The sequence below is a fragment of the Oncorhynchus keta genome, chromosome 17 (genome assembly GCF_023373465.1).
Source record: "Oncorhynchus keta strain PuntledgeMale-10-30-2019 chromosome 17, Oket_V2, whole genome shotgun sequence".
Lineage (NCBI taxonomy): Eukaryota > Metazoa > Chordata > Actinopteri > Salmoniformes > Salmonidae > Oncorhynchus > Oncorhynchus keta.
The window spans coordinates 57576422-57596538 of NC_068437.1; the positions used below are offsets into that span (position 1 = coordinate 57576422).

At 57.2% G+C, this 20117-nt stretch overlaps 1 protein-coding gene across 1 annotated transcript in view; it reads left to right on the top strand.

The window, feature by feature from the left end:
* Positions 1-20117, top strand: part of LOC127908480 (unconventional myosin-Vc-like) — a 106317-nt gene that overhangs the window by 13122 nt on the left and 73078 nt on the right. The window contains 4 exon segments of the mRNA XM_052467043.1: positions 207-288; positions 2000-2107; positions 2985-3091; positions 13880-14145. Of these exon segments, the coding sequence (XP_052323003.1) occupies positions 207-288; positions 2000-2107; positions 2985-3091; positions 13880-14145 (563 nt within the window).

Genomic DNA, 20117 nt, shown 5'->3' on the forward strand with positions numbered 1-20117 from the left:
AATGTGGTGTGTGTGAGGTAGCCTAGCTACTGTATAGTTGAGTCATGTTAATCGTTTGGAAGGCTTCAGTGAGCCACTGCTAGCCTGGTTCCAGATCTGTTTGTGTTGTCTTGCCATCTCCTTTCTTGCCATGACGACGACCAACATGAACAGATCTTAATCATTGCATTGACTTTCAGACAGTGACGCTCTCTCTTTCTCTTCAGTCCGAGAGCGAGAGAAACTACCACATCTTCTACCAGATGTGTGCCTGTGCAGACCAGCCTGAGTTCAAGAGCCTGAGACTGTGTGAGTGACGGACATATATTTCACCTTTAATTGTTCAGTTTTGTCTCCATTGAGATGATTAAAAAAATAAAAAACATGTTATATTTAGCAAGAGAGACCTGTTAAACCCCTGGAGCTTTGCAGTTCTGCTACTGTATGAACTGTAGATGATCGATGGAAGATACGGCCCCTAGAGGGGGGCGATACGGCCCCTGGAGAGGGGCGACGGGGACGGCCCCTGGAGGGGGGCGACGGGGACGGCCCCTGGAGGGGGGCGACGGGGACGGCCCCTGGAGGGGGGCGGCCCCTGGAGGGGGGCGACGGCCCCTGGAGGGGGGCGATACGGCCCCTGGAGGGGGGCGATACGGCCCCTGGAGGGGGGCGATACGGCCCCTGGAGGGGGACGGGGACGGCCCCTGGAGGGGGGCGGGACGGCCCCTGGAGGGGGACGACGGGGCGGCCCCTGGAGGGGGGGGGACGGCCCCTGGAGGGGACGACGGGACGGCCCCTGGGGGCGACGGGGGGCCCCTGGAGGGGGGCGCGATACGGCCCCCTGGAGAGGGAGGGGGGGGATACGATACGGCCCCTAGAGGGAGGGGGGGATACGATACGGCCCCTAGAGGGGGGGGCGATACGGCCCCTAGAGGGAGGGGGGGGCGATACGGCCCCTAGAGGGAGGGGGGGATACGGCCCCTATAGGGAGGGGGGGGGCGACACGGCCCCTAGAGGGAGGATACGGCCCTATAGGGAGGGGCACGGCCCCTATGGAGGGAGGGGGCGACACGGCCCCTATAGGGAGGGGGGCGATACGGCCCCTAGGGAGGGGGGCGCGATACGGCCCCTGGAGGGAGGGGGGGAGTGGGGCGACACGGCCCCTGGAGGGAGGGGGCGACGGCCCCTGGAGGGAGGGGGCGCACGGCCCCTGGAGGGAGGGCGATACGGCCCCTAGAGGGGGGGGGGCGATACGGCCCCTAGAGGGAGGAGGGGGGAGGGACGGCCCCTGGAGGAGAGGGGGGCCCCTGGAGGGAGAGCCCCTGGAGGGGTGCGATACGGCCCCTAGAGGGAGGGAGGGGGCGTACGGCCCCTAGAGGGGGGACGTGGGGCGGCCCCTAGGCCCCTAGAGGGAGGGCACGGCCCCTAGAGGGAGGGGGTACGGCTAGAGGGAGGGGCGTACGGCCCCTAGAGGGGGCCCCTGGAGGGGTGGGGCGTACGGCCCCTGGAGGGAGGGGGCGACACGGCCCCTGGAGGGAGAGGGGGCGATACGGCCCCTGGAGGGAGGGGGGCGATACGGCCCCTGGAGAGGGAGGGGGCGATACGGCCCCTAGAGGGAGTGGGGCGATACGGCCCCTAGAGGGGGACGACGGGGACGGCCCCTAGGCCCCTAGAGGGAGGGGGGCGATACGGCCCCTAGAGGGAGTGGGGCGATACGGCCCCTAGAGGGAGTGGGGCGATACGGCCCCTAGAGGGAGTGGGGCGATACGGCCCCTAGAGGGGGACGACGGGGACGGCCCCTAGGCCCCTAGAGGGGGACGATGGACACGGCCTCTGACTAGGCCATGAAAGTCATCATCTCTATTATTTATTTATTTGTATTTCACCGTTATTCAACCAGATGAGTCAGTAGTTACACTGACATCCTGACAACAGATCAAATAATGTAGGCTACTGAAGTGTATGGGGTAGGTCAATAACGTGCTAATGGACGTGTGTCTGTGTGCTTGTCTCTCTCCAGTGAGGGCAGATGAGTTCAGGTACACCAGTATGGGAGGGGAGACTGCTATCGAAGGCGTGGACGATGGGAAGGACATGGAGGAGACACGCAGGACCTTCTCTCTGTTGGGTGAGAGACATCGCTCTGTTCATCGCTCTCTAGGCCGACGTCGCTCTGTTCATCGCTCTCTAGGCCCACGTCGCTCTGTTCATCGCTCTCTAGGCCGACGTCGCTCTGTTCATCGCTCTGTAGGCCGACGTCGCTCTGTTCATCGCTCTCTAGGCCGACGTCGCTCTGTTCGTCGCTCTGCAGGCCGACGTCGCTCTGTTCATCGCTCTGTTCATCGCTCTGCAGGCCGACGTCGCTCTGTTCATCGCTCTGTTCATCGCTCTGCAGGCCGACGTCGCTCTGTTCGTCGCTCTGCAGGCCGACGTCGCTCTGTTCGTCGCTCTGTTCGTCGCTCTGTTCGTCGCTCTGTTCATCGCTCTGCAGGCCGACGTCGCTCTGTTCGTCGCTCTGCAGGCCGACGTCGCTCTGTTCATCGCTCTGCAGGCCGACGTCGCTCTGTTCATCGCTCTGTTCATCGCTCTGCAGGCCGACGTCGCTCTGTTCGTCGCTCTGCAGGCCGACGTCGCTCTGTTCGTCGCTCTGTTCGTCGCTCTGTTCGTCGCTCTGTTCATCGCTCTGCAGGCCGACGTCGCTCTGTTCGTCGCTCTGCAGGCCGACGTCGCTCTGTTCGTCGCTCTGCAGGCCGACGTCGCTCTGTTCGTCGCTCTGCAGGCCGACGTCGCTCTGTTCGTCGCTCTGTTCGTCGCTCTGTTCGTCGCTCTGTTCGTCGCTCTGTAGGCCGAAGTCGCTCTGTTCATTATGTGTATTATGAAGTCCTTATGTAGGTATGTCTGCAGAATGCAGTGTTAATACCCCTCTGTCTTATGTATGGGTTATGAAGTCCTTATGTAGTCTGCAGGATTCAGTGTTATTCCCCTGTCCTCTGTCCTCCCTGTAGGGTTAACGGAGGACTTCCAGGCTGATGTGTTCAAGGTGCTGGCTGGGATTCTACACCTGGGGAATGTAGAGATCAGAAACGTTGGATCAGACAGGTCATCAATTAGTGTAAGTGTAACTGACTTACGTTTCTCCCGGGAAAACATTGAGAGACGGGCCCTCAGTCTGCTGCTCTCTCCCTCTGCTGAGACGGACCCTCAGTCTGCTGTTCTCTCCCTCTGCTGAGACGAGCCCTCAGTCTGCTGCTCTCTCCCTCTGCTGAGACTGACCCTCAGTCTGCTGTTCTCTCTCCCTCTGCTGAGACTGACCCTCAGTCTGCTGTTCTCTCCCTCTGCTGAGACGGGCCCTCAGTCTGCTGTTCTCTCTCCCTCTGCTGAGACTGACCCTCAGTCTGCTGTTCTCTCTCCCTCTGCTGAGACTGACCCTCAGTCTGCTGTTCTCTCTCCCTCTGCTGAGACTGACCCTCAGTCTGCTGTTCTCTCTCCCTCTGCTGAGACTGACCCTCAGTCTGCTGTTCTCTCCCTCTGCTGAGACGGGCCCTCAGTCTGCTTCTCTCTCCCTCTGCTGAGACGGGCCCTCAGTCTGCTGCTCTCTCCCTCTGCTGAGACTGACCCCTCAGTCTGCTGCTCTCTCCCTCTGCTGAGACTGACCCGCAGCCTGCTGCGCTCTCCCTCTGCTGAGACTGACCCTCGGTCTCCTGCTCTCTCCCTCAGTCTGCTGCTCTCTCCCTCTGCTGAGACGGACCCTCAGTCTGCTGTTCTCTCTCCCTCTGCTGAGACTGACCCCCAGTCTGCTGCTCTCTCCCTCTGCTGAGACTGACCCCTCAGTCTGCTGCTCTCTCCCTCAGTCTGCTGCTTTCTCCCTCTGCTGAGACTGACCCGCAGCCTGCTGCGCTCTCCCTCTGCTGAGACTGACCCTCGGTCTCCTGCTCTCTCCCTCTGCTGAGACTGACCCTCGGTCTGCTGCTCTCTCCCTCTGCTGAGACTGACCCTCAGTCTGCTGCTCTCTCCCTCTGCTGAGACTGACCCTCAGTCTGCTGCTCTCTCCCTCTGCTGAGACTGACCCTCAGTCTGCTGCTCTCTCCCTCTGCTGAGACAGACCCTCAGTCTGCTGCTCTCTCCCTCAGTCTGCTGCTCTCTCCCTCTGCTGAGACGGACCCTCAGTCTGCTGTTCTCTCTCCCTCTGCTGAGACTGACCCCCAGTCTGCTGCTCTCTCCCTCTGCTGAGACTGACCCCTCAGTCTGCTGCTCTCTCCCTCTCAGTCTGTCTGCTGCTCTCTCCCTCTGCTGAGACTGACCCGCAGCCTGCTGCGCTCTCCCTCTGCTGAGACTGACCCTCGGTCTCCTGCTCTCTCCCTCTGCTGAGACTGACCCTCGGTCTGCTGCTCTCTCCCTCTGCTGAGACTGACCCTCAGTCTGCTGCTCTCTCCCTCTGCTGAGACTGACCCTCAGTCTGCTGCTCTCTCCCTCTGCTGAGACTGACCCTCAGTCTGCTGCTCTCTCCCTCTGCTGAGACTGACCCTCAGTCTGCTGCTCTCTCCCTCTGCTGAGACAGACCCTCAGTCTGCTGCGCTCTCCCTCTCCCTCCGCTGAGACTGACCCCTCAGTCTGCTGCTCTCTCCCTCTGCTGAGACTGACCCCTCAGTCTGCTGCTCTCTCCCTCTGCTGAGACTGACCCTCAGTCTGCTGCTCTCTCCCTCTGCTGAGACTGACCCTCAGTCTGCTGCTCTCTCCCTCTGCTGAGACTGACCCTCAGTCTGCTGCTCTCTCCCTCTGCTGAGACTGACCCTCAGTCTGCTGCTCTCTCCCTCTGCTGAGACAGACCCTCAGTCTGCTGCGCTCTCCCTCTCCCTCCGCTGAGACTGACCCCTCAGTCTCCTGCTCTCTCCCTCTGCTGAGACGGGCCCTCAGTCTGCTGTTCTCTCCGTCTGCTGAGACGGGCCCTCAGTCTGCTGTTCTCTCTCCCTCTGCTGAGACTGACCCTCAGTCTGCTGCTCTCTCCCTCTGCTGAGACAGACCCCCAGTCTGCTGCTCTCTCCCTCTGCTGAGACTGACCCTCAGTCTGCTGCTCTCTCCCTCCGCTGAGACTGACCCTCAGTCTGCTGCTCTCTCCCTCCGCTGAGACTGACCCTCAGTCTGCCGCTCTCTCCCTCAGTCTGCCGCTCTCTCCCTCAGTCTGTCCGTCTGCTCTCTCCCTCTCTGAGACTGACCCTCAGTCTGCCGCTCTCTCCCTCAGTCTGCCGCTCTCTGAGACTGACCCTCAGTCTGCCGCTCTCTCCCTCAGTCTGCCGCTCTCTCCCTCAGTCTGCCGCTCTCTCCCTCAGTCTGCCGCTCTCTCCCTCAGATACAGGCACCATCAGCCCAGTAAAATAAAAAGCTAATAATTTAAATGTCTGCTCACTCAGCTGTGCCTCACAAGTAATATAACAACGAATCTATTACCGGTGTGATCATATATCCTACCTCAACATTTGTTTATATTATGGGATGCATTTAGAAATATAATTGGAGAAAAATGTCCTGAACAACAATGCATTGTCAGGTGAATTCCAATAAAGCCAGTATGTTAATGTATCTCTCCATCCCCTCTCCATCCCTCCCTCTCTCCATCCCCTCTCCATCCCTCCCTCTCTCCATCCCCTCTCCATCCCTCCCTCTCTCCATCCCCTCTCCATCCCTCCCTCTCTCCATCCCCTCTCCATCCCTCCCTCTCTCCATCCCCTCTCCATCCCTCCCTCTCTCCATCCCCTCTCCATCCCTCCCTCTCTCCAGACCCCTCTCCATCCCTCCCTCTCTCCCTCCATCCCTCCCTCCATCCCTCCCTCCCTCCATCCTCCCTCCCTCCTCCCATCCCTCCCTCCCTCCCTCCCCCTCCTGAGACTCCCTCCCTCCCCCTCCCTCCCTCCCTCCCTCCCTCCTCTCCATCCCTCCCTCCCTCCCTCCCTCCCTCTCCATCTCTCCCTCCCTCCTCTCCATCTCTCCCTCCCTCCTCTCCATCTCTCCCTCCCTCCTCTCCATCTCTCCCTCCCTCCCTCCCTCCCTCCCTCCCTCCCTCCCTCCCTCCCTCCCTCCCTCCCTCCCTCCTCTCTATCTCTTCCTCCCTCTCCCTCCCTCCCTCCATCCCTCCCTCCCTCCCTCCTCTCCATCTCTTCCTCCTCTCCATCTCTTCCTCCTCTGACCCTGTGGATCACCTCCCTCCCTCCCTCCCTCCCTCCCTCCCTCCCTCCCTCCCTCCCTCCCTCCCTCCCTCCCTCCCTCCCTCTCTCCATCCCTCTCTCCATCCCTCTCTCCATCCCTCTCTCCATCCCTGAGACTCTCCATCCCTCTCTCCATCCCTCTCTCCATCCCTCTCTCCATCCCTCCCTCCCTCCCTCCCTCCATCCCTCCCTCCCTCCCTCCTCTCCATCTCTTCCTCTGCTCTCCATCTCTTCCTCTCTCCCTCCCTCCCTCCCTCCCTCCCTCCTCCCTCCCTCCCTCTCCCCTGCCTCCCTCCCTCCCTCTCTCCCTCCCTCTCTCCATCCCTCTCTCCATCCCTCTCTCCATCCCTCTCTCCATCCCTCTCTCCATCCCTCTCTCCATCCCTCCCTCCCTCCCTCCCTCCCTCCCTCCCTCCCTCCCTCCCTCCTGACTCCATCTCTCCCTCCCTCCTCTCCATCTCTCCCTCCCTCCTCTCCATCTCTCCCTCCCTCCTCTCCATCTCTCCCTCCCTCCCTCTCTCCCTCCCTCCTCTCCATCTCTCCTCTCCCTCCTCTCCCTCCCCTCCCTCCCTATCTCTTCCTCCTCTCCCTCCCTCCCTCCATCCCTCCCTCCCTCCCTCCTCTCCATCTCTTCCTCCTCTCCATCTCTTCCTCCTCTCCATCTCTTCCTCCTCTCCATCTCTTCCTCCCTCTCTCCATCTCTTCCTCTCTCCATCTCTTCCTCCTCTCCCTCCCTGACCCCTCCCTCCCTCCCTCCCTCCCTCCCTCCCTCCCCTCTCTCCATCTCTTCCTCCTCTCCATCTCTCCTCCTCTCCATCTCTTGACCCTCCTCTGCTCCTCCCTCCCTCCCTCCCTCTCCTCCCTCCCTCCCTCCCTCCCTCCCTCCCTCCCTCCCTCCCTCCCTCCCTCCCTCAGTCCTCCCTCCCCTCCCTCCCCCCTCCCTCTCTTCCTCCCTCCCTCCTCCCTCTCTCCATCTCTTCCTCCTCTCCATCTCTTCCTCCTCTCCATCTCTTCCTCCTCTCCATCTCTTCCTCCTCTCCATCTCTTCCTCCTCTCCATCTCTTCCTCCTCTCCCTCTGCCTCCCTCCCTCCCTCCCTCCCTCCCTCCCTCCCTCCTCTCCCTCCCTCCTCCCTCCCTCCCTCCCTCCCTCTCTCCCTCTCTCCTCCTGAGACTCCCTCCCTCCCTCCCTCTCTCCATCCCTCTCTCCATCCCTCTCTCCATCCCTCTCTCCATCCCTCTCTCCATCCCTCTCTCCATCCCTCTCTCCATCCCTCTCTCCATCCCTCCTCTCCATCTCTCCCTCCCTCAGTCCTCCATCTCTCCCTCTCCTCCTCTCCATCTCTCCCTCCCTCCTCTCCATCTCTCCTCCCTCCTCTCCATCTCTCCCTCCCTCCCTCCCTCCCTCCCTCCTCCCCTCCCTCCCTCCCTCCCTCCCTCCCTCCCTCCCTCCTCTCTATCTCTTCCTCCTCTCCCTCCCTCCCTCCTCCCTCCCTCCCTCCCTCCTCTCCATCTCTTCCTCCTCTCCATCTCTTCCTCCCTCTCCCCTCCCTCCCTCCCCTCCCTCTCCCTCTCTCCATCCCTCTCTCTCATCCCTCTCTCCATCCCTCTCTCCATCCCTCTCTCCACCCTCTCTCCCTCCTCTCCATCTCTGACCCCGGTCTCCTGCCTCTCCCTCCTCTGACCCTCCCTCCCTCCCCCTCCCTCCCTCCCTCCCTCCCTCCCTCCCTCCCTCCCTCCCTCCCTCCCTCCCTCCCTCCCTCCCTCCCTCCCTCCCTCCCTCCTCTCTATCTCTTCCTCCTCTCCCTCCCTCCCTCCATCCCTCCCTCCCTCCCTCCCTCCTCTCCATCTCTTCCTCCTCTCCATCTCTTCCTCCTCTCCCTCCCTCCCTCCCTCCCTCCCTCTCTCCATCCCTCCCTCCCTCCCTCTCTCCATCCCTCTCTCCATCCCTCTCTCCATCCCTCTCTCCATCCCTCTCTCCATCCCTCTCTCCATCCCTCTCTCCATCCCTCTCTCCATCCCTCTCTCCATCCCTCCTCTCCATCTCTCCCTCCCTCCCTCCCTCCCTCCCTCCTCTCCATCTCTCCCCTCCTCTCTCATCTCTGCTCCTCCCTCCTCTCCATCTCTCCCTCCCTCCTCTCCATCTCTCCCTCCTCCCTCCTCTCCATCTCTCCCTCCCTCCCTCCTCTCCATCCTCTCCATCTCTCCATCTCTCCTCTCCCTCCTCTCCCTCAGTCCCTCCCTCCCTATCTCTTCCTCCTCTCCCTCCTCTCCCTCCCTCCCTCCCTATCTCTTCCTCCTCTCCTCCCTCCCTCCCTCCCTCCCTCCCTCCCTCCCTCCCTCCCTCCCTCCCTCCCTCCTCTCCATCTCTTCCTCCTCTCCATCTCTTCCTCCTCTCCATCTCTTCCTCCTCTCCATCTCTTCCTCCTCTCCCTCCCTCCCTCCTCCCTCCCTCCCTCCCCCTCCCTCCTCCCTCCCTCCCTCCCTCCCTCCCTCCCTCCCTCCCTCCCTCCCTCCTCTCCATCTCTTCCTCCTCTCCATCTCTTCCTCCTCTCCATCTCTTCCTCCTCTCCATCTCTTCCTCCTCTCCCTCCCTCCCTCCCTCCTCCTCCCTCCCTCCCTCCCTCCCTCCCTCCCTCCCTCCCTCCCTCCCTCCCTCTCTCCATCCCTCCCTCCCTCCCTCCCCTCTCTCCATCCCTCCCTCCCTCTCTCCCTCCCTCCCTCCCTCCCTCCCTCCCTCCCTCCCTCCCTCCCTCCCTCCCTCCCTCCCTCCCTCTCTCCATCCCTCTCTCCATCCCTCTCTCCATCCCTCTCTCCATCTCTCTCTCCATCCCTCCTCTCCATCTCTCTCTCCATCCCTCCTCTCCATCTCTCCCTCCCTCCCTCCTCTCCATCTCTCCCTCCCTCCCTCCTCTCCATCTCCCTCCCTCCCTCCTCTCCATCTCTCCCTCCCTCCCTCCTCTCCATCTCTCCCTCCCTCCCTCCTCTCCATCTCTCCCTCCCTCCCTCCCCTCCATCTCTCCCTCCCTCCCTCCTCTCCATCTCTCCCTCCCTCCCTCCTCTCCATCTCTCCCTCCCTCCCTCCTCTCCATCTCCTCCCTCCCTCCCTCCCTCCCTCCCTCCCTCCCTCCCTCCCTCCCTCCCTCCCTCCCTCCTCCCTCCCTCCCTCCCTCCCTCTCTCCCTCTCTCCCTCCTCTCCATCCCTCCTCTCCATCCCTCCTCTCCATCCCTCCTCTCCATCCCTCCCTCTCCATCCCTCCTCCATCCCTCCCTCCCTCCTCCTCCATCCTCTCCATCTCTCCCTCCCTCCCTCCCTCCTCTCCATCTCTCCCTCCCTCCCTCCTCCATCTCTCCCTCCCTCCCTCCCTCCTCTCCATCTCTCCCTCCCTCCCTCCCCTCCCTCCCTCCCTCCCTCCCTCCCTCCCTCCCTCCCTCCCTCCCTCCCTCCCTCCCTCCATCCCTCTCTCCATCCCTCTCTCCATCCCTCTCTCCATCCCTCTCTCCATCCCTCTCTCCATCCATCCCTCTCTCCATCCCTCCCTCCCTCCCTCCCTCCATCCCTCCCTCCCTCCCTCCTCTCCATCTCTTCCTCCCTCCCTCCCTCCCTCCCTCCCTCCCTCCCTCCCTCCCTCCCTCCCTCTCTCCCTCTCTCCCCTCCCTCTCTCCATCCCTCTCTCCATCCCTCTCTCCATCCCTCTCTCCATCCCTCTCTCCATCCCTCTCTCCATCCCTCCCTCCCTCCCTCCCTCCCTCCCTCCCTCCCTCCCTCCCCCTCCCTCCCTCCTCTCCATCTCTCCCTCCCTCCTCTCCATCTCTCCTCCCTCCTCTCCATCTCTCCCTCCCTCCTCTCCATCTCTCCCTCCCTCCCTCTCTCCCTCCCTCCTCTCCATCTCTCCTCTCCCTCCTCTCCCTCCCCTCCCTCCCCCTATCTCTTCCTCCTCTCCCTCCCTCCCTCCCTCCCTCCCTCCATCCCTCCCTCCCCCTCCCTCCTCTCCATCTCTTCCTCCTCTCCATCTCTTCCTCCTCTCCATCTCTTCCTCCTCTCCATCTCTTCCTCCTCTCCATCTCTTCCTCCTCCCTCCCTCCCTCCCTCCCTCCCTCCCTCCCTCCCTCCCTCCCTCCCTCCCTCCCTCCCTCCCCTCCCTCTCTCCATCTCTTCCTCCTCTCCATCTCTTCCTCCTCTCCATCTCTCCCTCCTCTCCCTCCCTCCCTCCCTCCCTCCCTCCCTCCCTCCCTCCCTCCCTCCCTCCCTCCCCTCCCTCCCTCCCTCCCTCCCTCCCTCCCTCCCTCCCTCTCTTCCTCCCTCTCCTCCCTCCCTCTCTCCATCTCTTCCTCCTCTCCATCTCTTCCTCCTCTCCATCTCTTCCTCCTCTCCATCTCTTCCTCCTCTCCATCTCTTCCTCCTCTCCATCTCTTCCTCCCTCCCTCCCTCCCTCCCTCCCTCCCTCCCTCCCTCCCTCCCTCCCTCCCTCCCTCCCTCCCTCTCCCTCTCTCCCTCTCTCCATCCCTCCCTCTCTCCATCCCTCTCTCCATCCCTCTCTCCATCCCTCTCTCCATCCCTCTCTCCATCCCCTCTCTCCATCCCTCTCTCCATCCCTCTCTCCATCTCTCCCTCCCTCCTCTCCATCTCTCCCTCCCTCCTCTCCATCTCTCCCTCCCTCCTCTCCATCCTCCCTCCCTCCTCTCCATCTCCCTCCCTCCCTCCTCTCCATCTCTCCCTCCCTCCCTCCCTCCCTCCCTCCCTCCCTCCCTCCCTCCCTCCCTCCCTCCCTCCCTCCCTCCCTCCCTCCCTCCCTCCCCCTCCCTCCCTCCCTCCTCTCTATCTCTTCCTCCCTCTCCCTCCCTCCCTCCATCCCTCCCTCCCTCCCTCCTCTCCATCTCTTCCTCCTCTCCATCTCTTCCTCCTCTCCCTCCCTCCCTCCCTCCCTCCCTCTCTCCATCCCTCTCTCCATCCCTCTCTCCATCCCTCTCTCCATCCCTCTCTCCATCCCTCTCTCCCTCCTCTCCATCTCTCCCTCCCTCCTCTCCCTCCTCTCCCTCCCTCCCTCCCTCCCTCCCTCCCTCCCTCCCTCCCTCCCTCCCTCCCTCCCTCCCTCCCTCCCTCCCTCCCTCCCTCCCTCCCTCCCTCCTCTCTATCTCTTCCTCCTCTCCCTCCCTCCCTCCATCCCTCCCTCCCTCCCCCCTCCCTCCTCTCCATCTCTTCCTCCTCTCCATCTCTTCCTCCTCTCCCTCCCTCCCTCCCTCCCTCCCTCTCTCCATCCCTCCCTCCCTCCCTCTCTCCATCCCTCTCTCCATCCCTCTCTCCATCCCTCTCTCCATCCCTCTCTCCATCCCTCTCTCCATCCCCTCTCTCCATCCCTCTCTCCATCCCTCTCTCCATCCCTCTCTCCATCCCTCTCTCCATCCCTCTCTCCCCTCCCTCCCTCCATCCCTCCCCCTCCCTCCCTCCCTCCCTCTCCATCTCTCCCTCCCTCCTCTCCATCTCTCCCTCCCTCCTCTCCATCTCTCCCTCCCTCCTCTCCATCTCTCCCTCCCTCCCTCCTCTCCATCTCTCCCTCCCTCCCTCCTCTCCATCCTCTCCATCTCTCCATCTCTCCTCTCCCTCCTCTCCCTCCCTCCCTCCCTCCCTATCTCTTCCTCCTCTCCCTCCTCTCCCTCCCTCCCTCCCTCCCTATCTCTTCCTCCTCTCCCTCCCCCCTCCCTCCCTCCCTCCCTCCCTCCCTCCCTCCCTCCCTCCCTCCATCCCTCCCTCCCTCCCTCCCTCCCTCTCCATCTCTTCCTCCTCTCCATCTCTTCCTCCTCTCCATCTCTTCCTCCTCTCCATCTCTTCCTCCTCTCCCTCCCTCCCTCCCTCCCTCCCTCCCTCCCTCCCTCCCCCCCTCCCTCCCTCCCTCCCTCCCTCCCTCCCTCCCTCCTCCCTCCCTCTCTCCATCTCTTCCTCCTCTCCATCTCTTCCTCCTCTCCATCTCTTCCTCCTCTCCATCTCTTCCTCCCTCTCCATCTCTTCCTCCCCCCCTCCCTCCCTCCCTCCCTCCCTCCCTCCCTCCCTCCCTCCCTCCCTCCCCTCCCTCCCTCCCTCCCTCCCTCCCTCTCTCTAGTCCATCCCTCCTCCCTCCCTCCCTCTCTCCATCCCTCCCCTCCCTCCCTCTCTCCATCCCTCTCTCCATCCCTCTCTCCATCCCTCTCTCCATCTCTCTCTCCATCCCTCCTCTCCATCTCTCTCTCCATCCCTCCTCTCCATCTCTCTCTCCATCCCTCCTCTCCATCTCTCCCTCCCTCCCTCCTCTCCTCCTCTCCCTCTCCTCCCTCCTCTCCATCTCTCCCTCCCTCCCTCCTCTCCATCTCTCCCTCCCTCCCTCCTCTCCATCTCTCCTCCCTCCCCTCCTCTCCATCTCTCCCTCCCTCCCTCCCTCTCCATCTCTCCCTCCCTCCCTCCTCTCCATCTCTCTCCTCCCTCCCTCCTCTCCATCTCTCCCTCCCCTCCCTCCCTCCCTCCCCCTCCCTCCCTCCCTCCCCTCCCTCCTCTCCCTCCCTCCCTCCCTCCCTCCCTCCATCTCTCTCTCCCTCTCTCCCTCCCTCCCTCCATCCCTCCTCTCCATCCCTCCTCTCCATCCCTCCTCTCCATCCCTCCTCTCCATCCCTCTCTCCATCCTCTCTCCATCCCTCCCTCCCTCCTCTCCATCCTCTCCATCTCTCCCTCCCTCCCCCTCCCTCCTCTCCATCTCTCCCCTCCCTCCTCTCCATCTCTCCCTCCCTCCCTCCCTCCTCCCTCCATCTCTCCCTCCCTCCCTCCCTCCCTCCCTCCCTCCCCTCCCTCCCTCCCTCCCTCCCTCCCTCCCTCCCTCCCTCCCTCCCTCCCTCTCTCCATCCCTCCTCTCCATCCCTCCTCTCCATCCCTCCTCTCCATCCCTCCTCTCCTCCCTCCTCTCCATCCCTCTCTCCATCCCTCTCTCCATCCCTCTCTCCATCCCTCTCTCCATCCCTCTCTCCATCCCTCCCTCTCTCCCTCCTCTCCATCTCTCCCTCCCTCCCCTCCTCTCCATCTCTCCCTCCCTCCCTCCTCTCCATCTCTTCCTCCATCTCTTCCTCCCTCCCTCCCCTTCCTCCATCTCTTCCTCCCTCTCCCTCCCTCTCCCTCCCTCCCTCTCTCTCCCTCTCTCTCCCTCCCTCTCCCTCCCTCTCCCTCCCTCTCTCTCCCTCCCTCTCTCTCCCTCCCTCTCTCTCCCTCCCTCTCTCTCCCTCTCTCTCCTCTCTCTCCTCTCCCCTCCCTCCCCTCTCCTCTCCCCCTCCCTCCCCTCTCCTCTCCCTCCCTCCCTCTCCTCTCCCCTCCCTCCCCTCCCTCCCTCTCCTCTCCCCTCCCTCCCCTCTCTCTCCCTCCCTCCCCTCTCTCCCTCCCTCCCTCCCCTCTCTCTCCTCCCCTCTCCTCTCCCTCCCCATCCTCTCCATCTCTTCCTCCCCTCTTCCTTCCTCCCTCCCCTCTCCTCTCCCTCCCTCCCTCCCTCCCTCCCTCCCTCCCTCCCTCTCCTCCCTCCCTCCCCTCTCTCCTCCTCCTCTCCTCTCCTCCCTCCCTCCCCTCTCCCTCCCCTCTCCTCTCCCTCCCCTCCCTCCCCTCTCCTCCCCATCCCCATCCTCTCCATCTCTTCCTCCCCTCTTCCTCCCTCCCCTCTCCCTCCCCTCTCCCCTCCTCCCTCCCTCCCTCTAGTCCAGTGATCCCCACATAGCAGCCTTTTGCGACCTTCTCGGGGTCAGTCCTGACGGTGTTACCCGTTGGCTGTGTCACCGCCGCTTCGTCATGGTGGCAGAGACGGTGGTGAAGCCGGTAACCAGCAAGCGGGCGGTGAACGCCAGAGACGCCCTCGCCAAGCAGATCTACGCCCACCTGTTCGACTGCGTCATCCAGAAGATCAATGCAGCGCTGCAGGTCCCGGGGAAACAGCACTCCTTCATAGGTGTCCTGGATATCTATGGGTAATGTGTGACGTTGCAACGGAGTCGTTTTAGCAGACGCTTTTATTCACGACGATATTTTAAGTACATTCAACTAAAGTGAGATAAATCGACCACGTTCAAATATCACGATCGTTTTAAAACCTTCTTCGAAAATACGTTGGTGTCGGTTATATTAAGTAGGATAGTAGGATAAGTAGGATAGTTGTACTGCGTAGTGTACTGTGTATTAACAGTAGGATAGTTGTACTGCATAGTGTACTGTATATTAACTGTAGGATAGTTGTACTGCATAGTGTACTGTATAACTGTAGGATAGTTGTACTGCGTAGTGTACTGTGTATTAACAGTAGGATAGTTGTACTGCATAGTGTACTGTATATTAACTGTAGGATAGTTGTACTGCATAGTGTACTGTATAACTGTAGGATAGTTGTACTGCATAGTGTACTGTATAACTGTAGGATAGTTGTACTGCATAGTGTACCTTATATAAACGTAGGATAGTTGTACTGCATAGTGTACCTTATATAAACTGTAGGATACTTGTACTGCATAGTGTACTGTATTTTAACTGTAGGATAGTTGTACTGCATAGTGTACTGTATATTAACTGTAGGATAGTTGTACTGCATAGTGTACTGTATAACTGTAGGATAGTTGTACTGCATAGTGTACTGTATAACTGTAGGATAGTTGTACTGCATAGTGTACCTTATATAAACGTAGGATAGTTGTACTGCATAGTGTACCTTATATAAACTGTAGGATACTTGTACTGCATAGTGTACTGTATTTTAACTGTAGGATAGTTGTACTGCATAGTGTACTGTATATTAACTGTAGGATAGTTGTACTGCATAGTGTACTGTATATTAACTGTAGGATAGTTGTACTGCATAGTGTACTGTATATTAACTGTAGGATAGTTGTACTGCATAGTGTACTGTATATTAACTGTAGGATAGTTGTACTGCATAGTGTACTGTATATAAACTGTAGGATAGTTGTACTATATATTAACTGTAGGATAGTTGTACTGTATATTAACTGTAGGATAGTTGTACTGTATATTAACTGTAGGATAGTTGTACTGCATAGTGTACTGTATATAAACTGTAGGATAGTTGTACTATATATTAACTGTAGGATAGTTGTACTGTATATTAACTGTAGGATAGTTGTACTGCATAGTGTACTGTATATTAACTGTAGGATAGTTGTACTGCATAGTGTACTGTATATAAACTGTAGGATAGTTGTACTATATATTAACTGTAGGATAGTTGTACTGTATATTAACTGTAGGATAGTTGTACTGCATAGTGTACTGTATATAAACTGTAGGATAGTTGTACTATATATTAACTGTAGGATAGTTGTACTGTATATTAACTGTAGGATAGTTGTACTGCATAGTGTACTGTATATTAACTGTAGGATACTTGTACTGCATAGTGTACTGTATATTAACTGTAGGATACTTGTACTGCATAGTGTACTGTATATTAACTGTAGGATAGTTGTACTGCATAGTGTACTGTATATTAACTGTAGGATAGTTGTACTGCATAGTGTACTGTATATTAACTGTAGGATAGTTGTACTGCATAGTGTACTGTATATTAACTGTAGGATAGTTGTACTGCATAGTGTACTGTATATAAACTGTAGGATAGTTGTACTATATATTAACTGTAGGATAGTTGTACTGTATATTAACTGTAGGATAGTTGTACTGCATAGTGTACTGTATATTAACTGTAGGATAGTTGTACTGCATAGTGTACTGTATATAAACTGTAGGATAGTTGTACTATATATTAACTGTAGGATAGTTGTACTGCATAGTGTACTGTATATTAACTGTAGGATACTTGTACTGGATAGTGTACTGTATATTAACTGTAGGATACTTGTACTGTATATTAACTGTAGGATAGTTGTACTGCATAGTGTACTGTATATTAACTGTAGGATACTTGTACTGGATAGTGTACTGTATATTAACTGTAGGATACTTGTACTGCATAGTGTACTGTATATTAACTGTAGGATACTTGTACTGCATAGTGTACTGTATGTTAACTGTAGGATACTTGTACTGCATAGTGTACTGTATATTAACTGTAGGATACTTGTACTGCATGAATGTACTGTATATTAACTGTAGGATACTTGTACTGCATAGTGTACCTTATATTAACTGTAGGATAGTTGTACTGCATAGTGTACTGTATATTAACAGTAGGATAGTTGTACTGCATAGTGTACTGTATATAAACTGTAGGATAGTTTTACTGTATATTAACAGTAGGATAGTTGTACTGCATAGTGTACTGTATATTAACTGTAGGATAGTTGTACTGTAGCCTGTCAACTATGTGTCTGTCTATCCCTGTTCTCTCCTCTCTGCACAGACCATGCAAACGCTCCCCACCGCGTTGACCACCTAACCTGGTGGTCCCAGCGCGTACGACCCACGTGGAGTTCCAGGTCTCCTGGTAGCCTCTGGAACTGCCAATCTGCGGCCAACAAGGCAGAGTTCATCTCAGCCTATGCCTCCCTCCAGTCCCTTGACTTCTTGGCACTGACGGAAACATGGATCACCACAGATAACACTGCTACTCCTACTGCTCTCTCCTCGTCCGCCCACGTGTTCTCGCACACCCGAGAGCTTCTGGTCAGCGGGGTGGTGGCACCGGGATCCTCATCTCTCCCAAGTGGTCTTTCTCTCTTTCTCCCTTACCCATCTGTCTATTGCCTCCTTTGAATTCCATGCTGTCACAGTTACCAGCCCTTTCAAGCTTAACATCCTTATCATTTATCGCCCTCCAGGTTCCCTCGGAGAGTTCATCCAATGAGCTTGATGCCTTGATAAGCTCCTTTCCTGAGGACGGCTCACCTCTCACAGTTCTGGGCGACTTTAACCTCCCCACGTCTACCTTTGACTCATTCCTCTCTGCCTCCTTCTTTCCACTCCTCTCCTCTTTTGACCTCACCCTCTCACCCTCCCCCTACTCACAAGGCAGGCAATACGCTTGACCTCATCTTTACTAGATGCTGTTCTTCCACTAACCTCATTGCAACTCCCCTCCAAGTCTCCGACCACTACCTTGTATCCTTTTCCCTCTCGCTCTCATCCAACACTTCCCACACTGCCCCTACTCGGATGGTATCGCGCCGTCCCAATCTTCGCTCTCTCTCCCCGCTCTCTCTCCTCTTCCATCCTATCTTCTCTTCCCTCTGCTCAAACTTTCTCCAACCTATCTCCTGATTCTGCCTCCTCAACCCTCCTCTCCTCCCTTACTGCATCCTTTGACTCCCTATGTCCCCTATCCTCCAGGCCGGCTCGGTCCTCCCCTCCCGCTCCGTGGCTCGACGACTCATTGCGAGCTCACAGAACAGGGCTCCGGGCAGCCGAGCGGAAATGGAGGAAAACTCGCCTCCCTGCGGACCTGGCATCCTTTCACTCCCTCCTCTCTACATTTTCCTCCTCTGTCTCTGCTGCTAAAGCCACTTTCTACCATTCTAAATTCCAAGCATCTGCCTCTAACCCTAGGAAGCTCTTTGCCACCTTCTCCTCCCTCCTGAATCCTCCCCCCCCCCCCTCCTCCCTCTCTGCAGATGACTTCGTCAACCATTTTGAAAAGAAGGTCGATGACATCCGATCCTCGTTTGCTAAGTCAAACGACACCGCTAGTTCTGCTCACACTGCCCTACCCTATGCTCTGACCTCTTTCTCCCCTCTCTCTCCAGATGAAATCTCGCGTCTTGTGAATGACCGCCCAACAACCTGCCCGCTTGACCCTATCCCCTCCTCTCTTCTCCAGACCATTTCCGGAGACCTTCTCCTTACCTTACCTCGCTCATCAACTCATCCCTGACCGCTGGCTACGTCCCTCCCGTCTTCAAGAGAGCGAGAGTTGCACCCCTTCTGAAAAAACCTACACTCGATCCCTCCGATGTCAACAACTACAGACCAGTATCCCTTCTCTCTTTTCTCTCCAAAACTCTTGAGCGTGCCGTCCTTGGCCAGCTCTACCGCTATCTCTCTCAGAATGACCTTCTTGATCCAAATCAGTCAGGTTTCAAGACTAGTCATTCAACTGAGACTGCTCTTCTCTGTATCACGGAGGCGCTCCGCACTGCTAAAGCTAACTCTCTCTCCTCTGCTCTCATCCTTCTAGACCTATCGGCTGCCTTCGATACTGTGAACCATCAGATCCTCCTCTCCACCCTCTCCGAGTTGGGCATCTCCGGCGCGGCCCACGCTGATTCGTCCTACCTGACAGGTCGCTCCTACCAGGTGGCGTGGCGAGAATCTGTCTCCTCACCACGCGCTCTCACCACTGGTGTCCCCCAGGGCTCTGTTCTAGGCCCTCTCTTATTCTCGCTATACACCAAGTCACTTGGCTCTGTCATAACCTCACATGGTCTCTCCTATCATTGCTATGCAGACGACACACAATTAATCTTCTCCTTTCCCCCTTCTGATGACCAGGTGGCGAATCGCATCTCTGCATGTCTGGCAGACATATCAGTGTGGATGACGGATCACCACCTCAAGCTGAACCTCAGCAAGACGGAGCTCCTCTTCCTCCCGGGAAGGACTGCCCGTTCCATGATCTCGCCATCACGGTTGACAACTCTCCATTGTGTCCTCCTCCCAGAGCGCTAAGAACCTTGGCGTGATCTGGACAACACCCTGACGTTCTCAACTAACATCAAGGCGGTGTCCCGTTCCTGTAGGTTCATGCTCTACAACATCCGCAGAGTACGACCCTGCCTCACACAGGAAGCGGCGCAGGTCTAATCCAGGCACTTGTCATCTCCGTCTTGATTACTGCAACTCGCTGTTGGCTGGGCTCCCTGCCTGTGCCATTAAACCCTACAACTCATCCAGAACGCCGCAGCCCGTCTGGTGTTCAACCTTCCCAAGTTCTCTCACGTCACCCCGCTCCTCCGCTCTCTCCACTGGCTTCCAGTTGAAGCTCGCATCCGCTACAAGACCATGGTGCTCGCCTACGGAGCTGTGAGGGGAACGGCACCTCAGTACCTCCAGGCTCTGATCAGGCCCTACACCCAAACAAGGGCACTGCGTTCATCCACCTCTGGCCTGCTCGCCTCCCTACCACTGAGGAAGTACAGTTCCCGCTCAGCCCAGTCAAAACTGTTCGCTGCTCTGGCCCCCAATGGTGGAACAAACTCCCTCACGACGCCAGGACAGCGGAGTCAATCACCACCTTCCGGAGACACCTGAAACCCCACCTCTTCAAGGAATACCTAGGATAGGGTAAGTAAGGGTAAGTAATCCTTCTCACCCCCCTTCTCCCCCAACAAGATTTAGATGCAAGTGGCTGTTCCACTGGTTGTCATAAGGTGTATGCACCAATTTGTAAGCCGCTCTGGATAAGAGCGTCTGCTAAATGACTTAAATGTAAATGTAAATGTTGTACTGCATAGTGTACTGTATATTAACTGTAGGATAGTTGTACTGCATAGTGTACTGTATATAAACTGTAGGATAGTTGTACTATATATTAACTGTAGGATAGTTGTACTGTATATTAACTGTAGGATAGTTGTACTGCATAGTGTACTGTATATAAACTGTAGGATAGTTGTACTATATTAACTGTATTAACTGTAGGATAGTTGTACTGTATATTAACTGTAGGTTAGTTGTACTGCATAGTGTACTATATATTAACTATAGGTTAGTTGTACTGCATAGTGTACTATATATTAACTATAGGTTAGTTGTACTGCATAGTGTACTATATATTAACTATAGGTTAGTTGTACTGCATAGTGTACTATATATTAACTATAGGTTAGTTGTACTGCATAGTGTACTATATATTAACTATAGGTTAGTTGTACTGCATAGTGTACTATATATTAACTATAGGTTAGTTGTACTGCATAGTGTACTATATATTAACTATAGGTTAGTTGTACTGCATAGTGTACTATATATTAACTATAGG